Raw genomic sequence first — 15,337 nt, forward strand, 5'->3', positions numbered from 1 at the left:
TGTACCTTTCTTAACCCCTCATGAACAGACTAAATTAAACCGATTCTGCATTGACTTCGCTTGGTTTTATGTTTCCAAGCGGTCTTCTCATAGATTTATCAACTATCGAAACACTAGTATTTCGTGACTTGTGGGGATCATAAATACTTTCCTCGTATTTGTACTCAGTGTTGTTGTTTGTTTTTTATTCGTTATTGGTGCCAGAGGAAGTTCTCATAGTAGATTTTAAAGTGTGATACAAATTAATGCTAATAATTTTCAAACCTGAACATGTTCCTCCGTTATCCGAAAGTATATATCCTGTGTTACAACTACATTCGTATGATCCCACTGTATTGTGACAGATGTGTTGACAACCACCATTTGCGACTTCGCATTCGTCCGTGTCTAAATGAAAAAAAACTTATTATTTCTTTTTGTTAGTAGTTTGTTTTGTACCATGCTGGTATTTAAGTCTAATGCCAATGAATGAAATAATAAGATCTAAAATGAAACGAGCCATTACGAGTCAGCATCTCTGCTAATTCTATCAGAATGCCGTCATCTTGAAAGATATTTTCCAGTTAACGTATCTTTCATGATAAAATGCATAAATATCAAAATTATATTTCATTGAACAAATTGTTACTATGGATTATAAGGAATCTTTCCAGTCATGTTAAGGATATTAGTAAAACTGTTTGTTTTAACAGTTATGAAGTAATAGAAAGCTATTTTAAAATATAGCGTTGAAGTGTTAATTCGGATCTTCAGTATATTGCAACAATTCTTATCATATCTGGGTCGAATTTTTCAGTATCATTTAATGTTCTAAAAATGATTACCTAGAAATAGGCTTTTTGAAAACTAAATTTCTATCACCAAGTTAACTTCACACGGTTCCAAATATTGCGAATATTTGACTTAAACAATAGTCATTTATTGCATAAAATCAATGAAACAGAGAATAAGTATTATCGCTGGAAAATAAATACTAAAAAGGTAACTTGTAAATTTAAGCAATAGATACTAATTCTGTAGCAGTTGAAAAGGCAATGACTGGCTGAAACTATTTCAGTGTTAGACATTCTGAATTTTTTTTTTTCTAATAAGTTTTTATTACTATTTAGATTGAACTAAATCTGAAATAAGTCCCACGTTAAGATTAGCAACTAATTCTTTTTGAAAATTAGTAGAATTATGGTATGTGTCACACGTATGTAGTTTGGGTCTGACAGCTTTGGTCTAGTTTCCGTAACCCAACTAAAAATTTCTTCCTAAATGGCATTTAAAAAGCTCAGAACTTTTCTGTAGAAATGGTAAGATATTTTGTTAAGGATGTACGAGCGAATTTTTCTAACGTTAAGAATTTTTTCGTACTCTGTGAGCTTGAAGAACATTAGTTTCCAAGTCAAACAAGAGAAGAAAAAACAAGGTCACCGAACTCGTTTTAATTTTATAGGGCATTTTCTTCACCCACTGTTTAAGCATTTCTGAAATTTTGTAAAATTGAAAACATGGTGTTACTTTATGATACATATTAATATCCCACTTAATATTATAAGGATTTAAGGTCTTACAGGTTAATATGAATACAAGGTGATGTCAGTATTATATAAGCATAAATGTCACTAACAAATCTCGTTCATTTTTACATGTTGACATAATTACCCCACCCACTTTATTTTCAATGGAAAAAACGTATTTAGATCTACAAAAAAAATTCTGACGTAAAGATTTTCAAAATATTTTGTAGCTTTAATGACACACAAAAATGCTTCAAAATGGAAAAAAAGGTTGGGGTCACCGTGCATCTAAGAGATTTGTTAAGGAAAAGCTGTTAAAAACTGGTGAATTTTGATATTTTTGTTCTTTTTGATTTAATTTATATTTTCTAGATAATATAAAGTGCTATCTTGAAAACTTTTACTTCAATGATAGCTTATTATTATATGTGTCAGTCAGGAAAATATCAAAACCAAACCTGATCTACTTTAATAGATATTTGAAATTACCTACCCCTACCCCATTGTAAATCTTACGTCAATTTTAGGCAAATGCCAGCCAAAAAAAAGGTTGAAATGTTTTTTTCGCAAAAAGTAGAATCTGTTTGTATAAATGGTACATTATAAGGCATATTTTAATTATGTAGCATTAATTTTTGGAAAAACTTTTGTTAGAAAGCAATATTCGAAGAAACATTTTTCAAAATTGCGGATATCCTGGAAAAAAAACGCTCGTACATCCTTAAGCAACATAATCTCCACTTCGCTATCATTATCACTTGATTCCAACGCTGCTGTCTGAAAATTTGGGATTTGGCGTTGGTGAAACTTGTTTATTCTACGGCCAAGTTGAGGTTCGAGCCCACATCATTAAGGGACAAGTGATTCGAATCGAGCGATCATAACCACTCGACTTCGGAGGCCCCTCTATGAATCCTATCTGAGATTGTGGAAGCGTACTGCAAACATTGCAAACTATTCATGTCTGGAAATATTACATCAATCTCAAATTTAGTAATGCTATTAGAATATTCATTGTACTGTTAAAAAATAATTGTTCAACCTGTCAGTTACAAAATTAAGTACTCATAAGTCATGGTTACTTTCATACTTAATCAAAATTAATCGATTACTATCAAATTTTGCAGTAATAATGAAGTACTTGATTACAGAAAGAAGGCAAAATAATTAATAAGGAATGCGCTAGATAATCAATATAATGCTGTCATTAGATAAGATTTTTATTTCAAACTCCACCTTCTTGTTTTCTTATGCGTTATATTTTTCTCAGCGAATCACAAGAAAAACATCTAGAAGTCACTTTTTTCTTATTACATAAAACATAATATTATAACTCTTACCTTCTGAGATTACAACCAGATATGCGTCTTTTGATGTAACGTTAGCAACAATATTTCCTGCTATGCAGTTATATTTAACAGTAGCATCCTCCATATAAACACTTGGTATATAAAGTTTGTTTGTATATTGTCCGTCCAAAATTTCACCGTTTTTCAACCACCAGTATCTAGGTTCTGGGAAAGCGTATGCATAACAATGTAATAAAACACTGGTTCCATTAAGCACTGTCTGATTAAAGAGCTGAGTAAGAAAACGAGGGGGTTCTGCGCAAAAAGGATTTATTTTGATGATATATCTTATTAGAACAAGAGCATCTTCTACCATTTCGGCTGCATCATCAAGCGACATTGATTCATTTTGAAAATAAGCAGCTATGATACTTTCAAGTTTTGAAATCGATTCAACTAAATCCGTTTTGTTTGGAATAAATTCTGCTTCATACAGATTGTATAAAGTTGAAATTGAAAACATAACGCAGTCTTTGAAATCATCACACTCGCCGGCTTTGAAGACGTTTTTCGTTCTATTTTTCATTGAAGTATGCCAATAACTAACAAAGTCTATAGCTTCAACGGCATTTATTACAGTATCCGCTTGATCTTTAAGATCTGATGTAAATGAAATGATGTCTGTCAGAAGTAGATCATTAAGAACAGATGATCTAGTTTCTTCTAAAATTTCTTCAAGTTCATCAGTTGTCATGTTAAAAGCAGTAATTGCATATAATTTGCTTATACCTAAACTTTCGACGGTTTTATTTTCTGCAAAATTATTTGTGACATTATACATATGTAATGCATGTGTCAGATTTTTGGGAATTTGAACGTAATGTTTAGTATTAAGTATTTCTTGCAACGATTCAAATGAATTCTGAATAAAATCTTGGACAACTAAAATTGCCCGACACTTTTCTTTGAAAATCAATATTCTGTTATCTGTATTGCTGCTGACAGTGCTGTTGAATCCTAAAATGTTGCCTACAATATCAACAGTATCGTTAGATAATGGTTCAGTTGCATCGGATTGTCTAGTGTCTCTAACATTTCTACGTGTTCTGTCTTTTACACCTAAACGATCTATAAATGTGATACTAGTAGCCCATGAAGCCTGCCAAAGACTTTGTAAAATATTTTTGAAATTTATTCTTATTCTTATTTTCGTCCATCCCATCCTAAACGCGTTTATCTTACAAAACACATCAAAAACTTCCAGGTCTTTTGTAGTCAATGTTAAGTTGAACGCACAGTCCGATACATTAAAAACATCCTGATTTCCGTAATTAATGACAAAATCGTGAGCTAGTATGGCTGATCCAATCAATGACTTTACTGAATCTACTGTTGCATTTGCTTCTATAAATGTGTCTTTTGCAAATTCGAAACCTTTCTCGGAAAGGTTCAAATTATCTTTTTCATTATTTAGCAAACTTCTTGATTTGTTAACATTAAACTGAGCAAAGGCAAATGCAGAATGTACGGCGTCATACTTCAACATTTCCTCTCTTACAGAAATGTTTTCACGTTCCAAAATAATATATGCTTTTTCTCTAGCAGTTCTACAAGCTATATTTTCAATGACACATTCATAGTCAGGGATACTAGTTACACATTCTAACGGCGTGCAACAAGGGTAAGGTATACGATCGCCTCGTATGTTTAAGTTACAAATTTTGCAACTGATTCCAGGTATACATATTTGTGAACACATATGTATGCTGCAAAGATCGTCAATATTAACTTGTGCTTCAGCAAGTTTCCTAAAGGCTTCATGGAGGGTTGCATTTGCTTCTTCAAGCCCAAGCGTAGTTTTTTCTAACAATAACAAATCATTTTCATATATAGCGGTAGCATTTTTAACGGATTCCAGTCTATCATTACGCCTTATCTGCGCCTTTATAAGACTGGTACTTGCTTTCACTAATCCAGCTTCCGCGAGAGTTTGTCTCTTTTCGGAGTTTTCTAATATCGAAAATACTGCCGGTCTCAATACATTTAGAAAATTGTCTGTAAATGATTCATTTAGAACCTGAACGTTTCTCTTTTCTCTGTCCTTAGTACTGAACTTACCATCGAGATGAAGTGTGAGTTGATTCCAAGCTTTGCCGACATCTGCGGTTGCATTAATGCGTGCTAAATATAATCCCCATATAGTGCCTTCTAGGTAGAAGTGCATGCCATTGTAAGATAGCAAAATGTCACTTTCCGAATCTATGCCAAGCATATTAATAAACATATGTAACTGCACAAAGACAATGCTTGAATCAATAGAAATTGATCCCCGTGCTATTGTTCCTTTTTCTAATTTGAAAAAATACCCATATCTATATTCTTTGGATATTGATCCGGTAAAACGCAAGGCACTGGCACCATTTAACAAATGGTCAAGTTTTTCAAACTTTTCACATTTTAACGTTTTTTCACCATCATATATAATTTCAACGTCAATATCGTGCAACAATAATTGAAATACTTTTATATCCGCATTAAATTTTAAACCGAAACCTGCGTAATTTCCATCGCCGTCAAAAATATTTTCTGTAATCCTGTCAAAGAGGCCATAAATACTTTCTTGTATCTTAACTACGTCATTCGCAAGTAATTGTGTGAATGTCTGAATTGTTGCATTATAACTAAATTCCGTTTCATCAACCATTTTATCTTTGTAGTCGTTCAACTCTTCAGTTATTTGCCAAATATTTTCAAGCTCTGTGATATTGAAACCAGGCCCTTCGAACACGTTGTTTCTAATAACGTCCCTAATTATTCCTACAGAAGTGTTAATTTTGCCTAAGTACGTTGTTGTAATCTGGTCAAAATTAAAAAGGAGGATACCGTCAAACAACAGCTTGTCAAAATTATCTAGAACTTTAGAAATTTGCATGACATCACCTGTCATATTTATTGAGTAGGTACCTTGTTTCTTTGTTACAATAAAGCCATGCAATATGTTTGTATGTGGCATGAGCCAGTCTTCAAAAATTGGGAGTCCTTTTAACGGACATTCTTCAATCATAGTGGACATATATACCAATGGAGTGTGCGTGTTTCCACATAACGTATGTTCTCCTGAAACAAAAGATAAGACATAAATACATACATAAAGGTATAGAGGACATCTGTTTGTTTCAATGTAAGATAGAAATATAGATCAGCGAGTGAGCACCAGATGCAATATGGTGTTCATGTGTGACAGACATTTTAATCATACAGGTAAAACGAACACATTTTCTTTTTATTTCATGTCTTAAGTCACATTCAACAACAGCAATATATCTTATAAGAATTCCCGATTATATATTCTTCGGCATTCCAAGTTCCGTATCGGTAAAAATATATTTATATTTTCACTGAAAATATGTATTTCACTCTAATATTTCAATAATCAGATCAAAACATGTAAAACTAGATGTGTGTCCATAGGACACAGGTGCCCCCCACTCCTGCCACTGTAACATGGTTTTATGACTCAGGTTAAATAATTTTTATGATGTTTGCAACACAAGCGTTTAAGAACCTTATGTGTATTTTTCACTTAGTTAGCCATAACTCTGGCCCAGCTGAGTAAAATCCTAAAGAGAACACTTCACAGCCTATAAAACAATCCTCTAATGTTTATGATTCTAGGTCAAGTACATTTTAACATACAAGTTTCACAAAATTTTTTTTTTGAGAAAGTCTGGACAAGAAGTCTGGTCTTGTGTAATGAAAAAGCTTAAAAAACAAAATAATTCTGGGGTCATTACTCCTACACGACTTAATGAATCCGGACGCGAAACCCCAGGTGCACAACTGCACATGCTGACCAACATTCCTGTAAACTTTGGTGACTCTAGGTCAAATACTTTTGGAGCTACGCGCGACACAATATTAAAATGACCAATTTTTTACTAAGTCAGGGGCTATAACTCCTACACGACTGAATAAATCCGGACGCGAAACCCCAGGTGCACAACTACACATGCTGACCAACATTCCTGAAAAGTTTTGTGACTCTACGTCAAATACTTTTGGAACTAGGCGCGACACAACACTAAATTGACCAACTTTTACAAAGTCAGGGGTCATTACTCCTACACGACTGAATGAATCCGGACGCGAAACCCCAGGTGCATAACTACACATGCTGACCAACATTCCTGTAACGTTTCGTGACTCTACGTCAAATACTTTTGGAGCTAGGCGCGACACAACATTCTCGGACGGACGGAAGGACGGACGGACGGACGGACGGACAAGAGCAAATCTATATGCCCCCACCACTCATACTTAGATCAGTGATATACTCATAGAAGACATAAACAATAAATTTTTTTCGGATAATAAATGATGCTTTAAAAGCCGTTATATGCGAAATCGGTGAAATATATTACAGATCCTCATTCAGAATTACATGTATACTTATTTCAATAAACCTATAGTAGAAAGTGGAAAGTTTGAAATTCGCATATTATACTCTACGCTAATTATCATAACTAGACTACGTAAGTCAAGTTGGTAAAAAAATTGGAGCAGAGGTAGAGCGACGAAATTATTTGTTTCCTGGCCCGACCCTAAATGTTTCTATGGCCTGGAAGAGTTTTTTCAACTGTTTAACAAAATGTTGCAAAACTGCACTTTTCATGCTTTAAACGTGGTCAGTGATATTAGAAATTAACTTACTGATGCTCTAAAACCATAACCCACTTATTTGTATTCATTTTTTGACACAAAAATAATTTCCGAAATGTCCCACTTAATAAAAAAAAATACTGACTTACCTACCCTGATTTTTAGAACGTTACCAGAAACATGTATGAATCCTTGTTAGTGCGGACTGTGACAACGGTCACCATGATTTCTTACAAAGGAGAGAGTACTGGCCAGAAATGCAGAAGGTAGTCTCTGCGCGATAATAACATCAGCTGTGAGAGAGGTTTTTTTCTAAACTAAATACGTAAGAAATATACACTTAACGCTTAGCCTTACATTTTGAGAAAAAAAAATCAAACAACACCAAATCATTGAAAGAAAGGGTTGTTTCACGTGAAAATCGAAGAGCATGTAAAACATGTATTATATTACTCTACAAAACAATTGTCAGTATATTGATATATACATTGCGGTAAAGGACTGCATAAAGGGACCACACTTCCAGACAGTTAAATGCCTTTAAAAACTCACCATTTTTGAAGAACTGTTACATAATTATGTTCGTTTTAATGCATTTGCGATTATGTCAGTGTTGAAATTTCACATAAGTAGGTACAACGCAGTTTTCAGGAATTGTTTAGTTTTATTTCTTTACAAATTCATTCGTTTGTAAAGGGGGACAACATTTTCAGAATATTTTAAGTATCCATCACACAGAAGAGTATGGCAGAACATGTAATAGTCAGGTAGATTGTTGGTAAAGTTGTTGTTCTTTTATCAAATATTTCTGTGTTTTTATGAAGTACTCCTAAACCTTAACAACACTTATTTTTCATTTATTCAGTTTTTCTTACAAGATTTAAAGCATATGTATTTCTCCTTATTTTACTTCTGTTTCAAGCAAAACATATATATGTCACAATGTATTCTGTGACTGAATACATGCATGAACAACATTTATTTGCACGAGCAAGTCGTGCTTGTTTCAATTCATGAACTTTAATCAGCGATTTATAGCCTGTGAAAATTGACGTAGGAAAATGGTATGGTTCTTGTCACTTGTCCTTTTTAGGGCGACATGCCATTAGGGTTGGCTCGTATCAGAGTTGTATACATTCTGTAAAAAAATCAAACTACGGATATTTAGTCACCATCAATAAGTGAACGTTTAGTGTAATACAGCTAAAACATTTTCATTACCGCCCATAACGTACCTTAATACCAAAATTTAATGACACTTATGTAAAAAAAAAATTATTTTATGTTATTTCTGTTTACCTGCTTCCGAAGAATATGTTGCAACGTCAAGAGTTCGAAAGCCTTTTAAGGGAACTGTGTAATAACTGCCTAGAAGTTTTATTCTCAATAATGGTTCCTCCGAAAGTAAAATTCTGTAGAATCCATTCCATTTATCGAGATACAAGGAACTGAGCATCTGTTAATAAAATGTTTTATAATAAACTAATTAGTTATCGGAAACGTCTTTAATGAATTAATAACATCTTCATTGTTACTATATTAAGGATGATAATTTCTGGAAATTGGACCTCAAAGGTTGGTTAAAATAGTCGTTAAAAATCATTGTTTGATTCGCCTAACTCGATAAAGGGATTTCATTATATAAGAATATTAATTTAGTCCACAATTATCAGGACCCTTATAGAAAGTTTTACCAGTTGCGAAATTTCAATCGAAGTAAATACGTTTCAACTCATTGAAGCTTTCACAACTGATAACGGCGGTGATGTTCAGTACACGACTATGCATTACAACATATCTCTTTAAGAATATTACAAAGACCCATAAAATGGCAATAAAGTGTAAAAATTGCCAAAACAAATACAAAATGTATGTGTTGTCTTTCGCATAGTCATATCGTTGTTGCTTATCTGTGGAATTAAAACTATCCGTAAAATAAATCTAAAACCATGACCTCTAATATAACATGTAATCAACATTTTAAGAAGTAACTGACCGTGTCCTTAATATTAACTTTAATTCACATATTCACATCATTGTTCATCAGTCATGCAAGTTTCAATGAAAACAGTAAGCAGTTGGAAACCAAACAGTCTGTATCCACATGCACCTCAAATCTGATGAAAGGGTCTTAACTCAGGTTACCAGTATGTACTTTACATATACATCAAGTCATGTTGCTAAAGGCTAACGAAGAGTTAAATATACAGGAATCCATAAAATATCCCAAATTTGAATATTACAAAAACAACAAACAAACAAAAAGACTTAATTATCAAAAATATTTTATTGGTGTGCATCTACATGTCATGGAGTATCATCCGTTAACGTTTGAAAGAGATATTGCGTAAACTGAATAATTGGGACACACATACATATATCAAAATCTTTATGATTATATATGGAATATGTTGAAAAACCTAAATTGCATATAACTCTGGAAAAAGATGACATTCATTTAAAGGGTCATAATGCGTTTGTTTATAATGTTCCAGCCACAGTTTTGTTACTACTTTGAAAAAGGTAAAAGGGCCATTATGATTTAAAACAAGAATACATAATGCCTTATATTGCGATTTTGATATAATTTTAGTAAAATCAAACACGTATCGTCTTATCATTATTGATCATCTCAGCATTTCTGAATACGTACTTCTAATAGAGACACAATTAGTGCATGCCATGCCCGAACCTAAATTGACTCTATGATTAAACGTAAAGGGCAGATTGTGGTAAATATAAAAAACCATGTGCTTATCTTCATAATTATCTTACCAATTCCGAACAAATGTAAAAAATAAATTAATTTAACCAAAACAATTTAATATTGTACACTCTTACTTTACAAAATGAGTCAATTATTCATGTAATAATGATATTTTCATGATGTCCTAAACTCATAAGCAAGCATGATCATTTTCAAACAACTGGCAAAGTTAGGATGAAATCTAAGAGTATTGAACCATACACAATTGTGAGGGAAAACCGTGCGGAATGAAAACCCTGTTATTATACGAGAAATAACTAAGTGCTGGTTCGGGAAGAGGAGCTTTAATATCCGAGCTGGTAGTTGGCGTAATTGTTTTTGTGCATTTATAGACCATTGATCAATTAAATGAATATCTTTATTTGCAGATGTGTGCATAATAACAGAAAACGTTTTTGTACTAGTAAGGGTTGTCAGGTAGAATTGACAAAAGGATGGAATACTGTGAATTTATCCTGTGTAAAAGAATATTTGCCTATATTTGCCTTTGGAAAAATTTTCTAGGGACAGGGTAAAGATTTTAAATACATGATTAAAGGGAGCATAGATATTCAACATTACAAATTGCTATACTATTTTGAAAAATGGCAATGGTATGGTAAATACTGTGCCGATTTAAAACAAAAAATCGGACTATCAGCTTATAACTCAAATAAGAATACTAATACTTTACCTAAGATGGATACTATATACCCCGATACACAGAGTTATATGTCATGTGTCATTTGTAGACAAAACTTAATATGATAAATAATAAAAATATGGCAAGGGCTTCACAATGACAGATGGACCGGAATGACGGACATACAAGATTGATAATTGTTGGGCTTTCTGTTTCAATAGTGTTTTACCTTTTGGACATTTGGAACTTCAATATAAAAATCAGCAACTGCATCTATTGTAAAGAAATTACTATGTATTTGTATATTTCCATGGATCCAGACATCTGATACATGAAGTTCTCTGAAAACAAAAAAGAAAGACGCAAAGAATTTATTATGCCAAAAAGTAAGGTATGATATGAATTATATATGTTTTACGTACATCCTCACATGTTACAGGATACATATACGCACCAATAGATCATATGTTTAGTAGTTATATATTCTTTTGTTTCATCTATTCAAAATGGCGATCAAAAATGTTTTAACGATGGTATCTTATAACTAGTATTCAGTAAAGGGCTTTTACAAGGTAATTAAGAATCGTTTTTATTTAAACAACATACGTACGAAAACCGAATAATTCTGTCTCCGTTCCAGAGATCAGGTCTTTCATCCGGAGAAGGTAAGTCGATTCCCTTAACTGTTGATATTCCGATTCCTTTTGGGTCAATATAGATATTGTGCTTTTGTTTCAGTGTTTGTAATATTGTTACATTTTGCAAACTTCTTGCAGATTCATCTGGCAGAAGTACAAATGTCGTCACACCACCAGTTTGATATATATCAACAAGCAGACAAATCATTTCAGAATCTATTGGCGAATGTATAGCGACTTTGCTTCCAAATATATCTATTTTGAACCCTGAATCAAATCGATATACAGCGTAGAGATGATTTTCAACAAATGGTGCACCTTCGCACCAGGTATCATTTATATCTTGTCCGAACAGAATATCACCTTTACTATTTTGAGTAGATAGTAACATATCATAAGAGTGCGTAAAGTGTAGCCAGTCTGGAAAAAGAAGTGAAAGCGATTCGAACATAGTTTTTATAAAAGACCCAGCCGAAATAAACTCAGATATGTCAGATTCAACGAAAGTTATAGACTGACAATCTGATGATATAACACTGTTGTATAGGACGGATCCTTGTGTATGTTGATACTGTGCATCGTAATTTAGCTCAAATGTGTTATTATGAATTACGAGTTCTATTCCCGAAACAGAAAGAGGAATAGTGGTGTTATTAGATGTAACGTATGCTATTCCTAGAGTAAATATGGTGTTATAATCGTTTGTCAATGTGTACCACTCTGAAGTCGATTGCAGGTATATATCTTCGTCCTTGCTGCCTACAAATTTAGCCAGAGATATCTCGAAACAAGGTTTTGGTAGAAGTTGTCTTGTTATTTCATACCGACGGAAGACAGAAGCGTTAGCCATTTGATCTGTAAGAAAAAAAGTTTCATTTCTGTAATAAATTATAGCTAGGGAACACATCCTGGATTTCAGGTCTAATTTAGACCACCTAACTTTCCAAACTTGTCCTTTATGCATCCTAGCTAAATTTTACTAGGGTCCGAAACGTCTACTGGACCTAATTATAGCTATTTCAAAATGGTCGCCACGAAATTCTTACATACCAGAGGCTTTTTTTTTCAAATAAGCTGTGTTACAGTTATTGATTAAAATCGTCAAAATTACACATCAAGTTCAGTTATACATCTGTTTATATAACAAAATATGTGTTTATAAACTGCTGATGATTATAGATTCTCGAGATGGCCACCAACACAAAAATATTTCAAAAGTAACGAAAACGTACATGGATATATTTCCTATAAAATACTTTGAAGACCCATGAGCCCGATGCTAAACCTTTTACATATCTTCTTCTAGATCAACACCTAGTGCGAAAATCCAATGAATGGTGGCTAAACTGTCAAACATGTCATATTTACAATAAAGTGGTTAATCACGTTTAACCATTTTTTCAGTTTTCGTATAATCTGTTTAAGATTTATTTTAAGAATAGAATGGCCTACTACATAGAGTTAGATCCCTATGTATGATTTATTATTCAGTATTAACTCTTCTGATTACCTTCCTTTAATACAAACGTATTTTTAATTTCAATAGATTATCTAGTTTTATATTTGAACTTGATGGATATTTCAACTATCTGAGACAAAAGGCATTGCGAATCTTTAGAATTCGTCTGTTTACAATTTACATTGGTTTCGCAACCAAGATAGGGAAAGGGAGATAATAATAATTTTACAAACTTGCATTTCTAGTGAAATTCGGCAAAATGCAAGTCTTAGACAAATATATTACGTCCGTTTCTATATTCAAGTGGTATCTGGCGTAAGAGTGCACTATACTATTCGACGTGTAAAGTGGAAGTAGTTGCTTCCTCGCTTGCATTAAGAGGACTTGTCAGTCTGGTGTCATTATAATACGATTGGGTGTGGTATCGACGGCGAGATATTCTATTGAGACAGCATTATAAAGTTAGGCATTGTGCTCACTGCTACAAGTAAATATCGTCTCTATATGACTAAGAAATATGTTGGAAAAGACGCAAAATCCGAACAGACACACGTTCCCATGCACGCACGAACACATATTCATATCACCCCTTAGGCAAAGTATTTTAATTTTAAATGTATACTAATGCTAAAATAAGCTAAAAATGATATTGGTTGTTGAGCAGCCAGGATAGGAAATTCCAATTTTAAAAATACCTCCTGTGAAAATCTAATATGTACTGATAAAACACAAATAAGCGTAAATGATCAGTTGTTAAAGGTTAAAGTTTCGAACAAATCCAAAAACTAGGGAACGCCTTATCTTGCCGGAATAGGTGACTTGTGCACTCAGATTTCAGCACGGTAGTGAATTATTTTAAAGAATATTAACACCCCTTTTAGCATTATCTGTGCATTAGAAGTATCCACTTCAAAGTGTGTATAGTATTTGTGTCACTACCAGGCTCTCAAGAATAAAGGTACCTACGGCAAAAAGTGAGGAAAAATTACTTGCCACTTTTAAATGGCGAAATGGCATGTTTACGTTTGGGTGTATCAATGACTTGGTTGACATATTTTTAAATGAGGAAGACGTCGGCAAAGAGCCCTAGTGGTATGCTTACAGTGTCTGGTGGTATATATGAGTGAACCCATGACAGTCCTTTTGGGTCCGTTAAGTTTACATTAGCCTCAGTTGGTGTTGAATGTTGCTGCTTCCAGTCACTTAGAAGGCATCCTATCTGGCTCAAGACAGAGCTTTTTTATGCTATAAATATGAAAACTACATGTGCTTGTCTTCAGAAAGTTCTTTTGCCAAGGTTTGGACTGTCGTACAACAGAAACCATGTTTAGATGCAGTAAATGATGTTATGTTTTTCGAAGTGTCCCGTGATAGTAGAGTGAAATATATGTTCCGTCACATTTAGGAAATCAGGTTTAAATTTGACTAGTTTACTTCTTTCACTCTTCTTGAATACTGGAACAACGTTGGTCATACATAAATCTTTTAGGACTTCATCTTAGTTTAAGGATGTATGGTATATAAAAAGTCATAAATATATCTCTTGTTGTGATTCTCAAATATTCCTTCAAGAGTGGTGATATCTGGACCGGTGACCTTGTGTGGTAGAAAGTTAATTAAATGATTCCCCAAACCAGGTGAACTAATTTCGATACCTTGCATAGGGATGAGCGAATTTGGTTCTTTAATAATAGGTAAGGTATGCAGGTCTTTTTTAATGAAGATTGCTTTAAACTGACAGTTAAGAGTGTATGTTTGTGTGAGCGTCGCTGTGAATAATAATATAATTGTTCCGTAGTGAGGTGTTATTTGCAGCGTCTTGATTTTTTCCTATGATGATTGACTAGATTTGTTTTTGATTTTTTCGTTTCTTGGCTTATGATATTATGCATATAGTTGTTGTGGGCTCGATGGATAATTCTTTGGCAAATAAATTTCAACTGCATATGGCGTATGGTGTCCTTAGCATTTCATGATTATTTAGCCTTTTAGGACGTTCTGTCGTTCTGCTTTTGTTAATCAATTTATTGTAGTAGTCATCTGCGGTAATTAGTATGACTCGAGATTGTGTTTTAATGTAGTATTGCTCGTATGTTTCTCAAATTCCATGCTGTATTTTTGTATGTTTCTATTATTCTAAATTCTATACTGTGTTTTCGCATGTTTCTCAAATTCTATAATGTACTTCAACTATATTTCAAATTCTGTTGTTGCTAAAAAGAACATTTTCAAATGTAACCAACTCGAAGAAAATATTTTAAAATAGTTGCATGTACGGTTTGAACAAATTTAGGTTCGAATTGATATACTTTTTGTCATCGTAAATTCTTCTTAATTCCCGAAATTATTCATTTCTTCAATTTTAATTTACTTATGTTAATTCATTCGTAATACAAAC

The 15,337-nt window shown here is 33.2% G+C and overlaps 1 protein-coding gene across 1 annotated transcript in view; it reads right to left on the reverse strand.

Annotated features, from left to right (window-relative positions):
- Positions 1-15,337, reverse strand: part of LOC128552082 (uncharacterized) — a 45,781-nt gene that overhangs the window by 17,643 nt on the left and 12,801 nt on the right. Inside the window, exons 4-8 of the mRNA XM_053533086.1 lie at positions 11,453-12,335; positions 11,072-11,183; positions 8,753-8,909; positions 2,846-5,911; positions 265-387 (exon numbers count right to left, since the gene is read on the reverse strand). Of these exons, the coding sequence (XP_053389061.1) occupies positions 265-387; positions 2,846-5,911; positions 8,753-8,909; positions 11,072-11,183; positions 11,453-12,330 (4,336 nt within the window). The 5' untranslated portion in view covers positions 12,331-12,335. The remainder of the gene's footprint in view (positions 1-264; positions 388-2,845; positions 5,912-8,752; positions 8,910-11,071; positions 11,184-11,452; positions 12,336-15,337) is intronic.

Source organism: Mercenaria mercenaria, unplaced genomic scaffold, assembly GCF_021730395.1.
Source record: "Mercenaria mercenaria strain notata unplaced genomic scaffold, MADL_Memer_1 contig_2017, whole genome shotgun sequence".
Classification (NCBI taxonomy): Eukaryota; Metazoa; Mollusca; class Bivalvia; order Venerida; family Veneridae; genus Mercenaria; species Mercenaria mercenaria.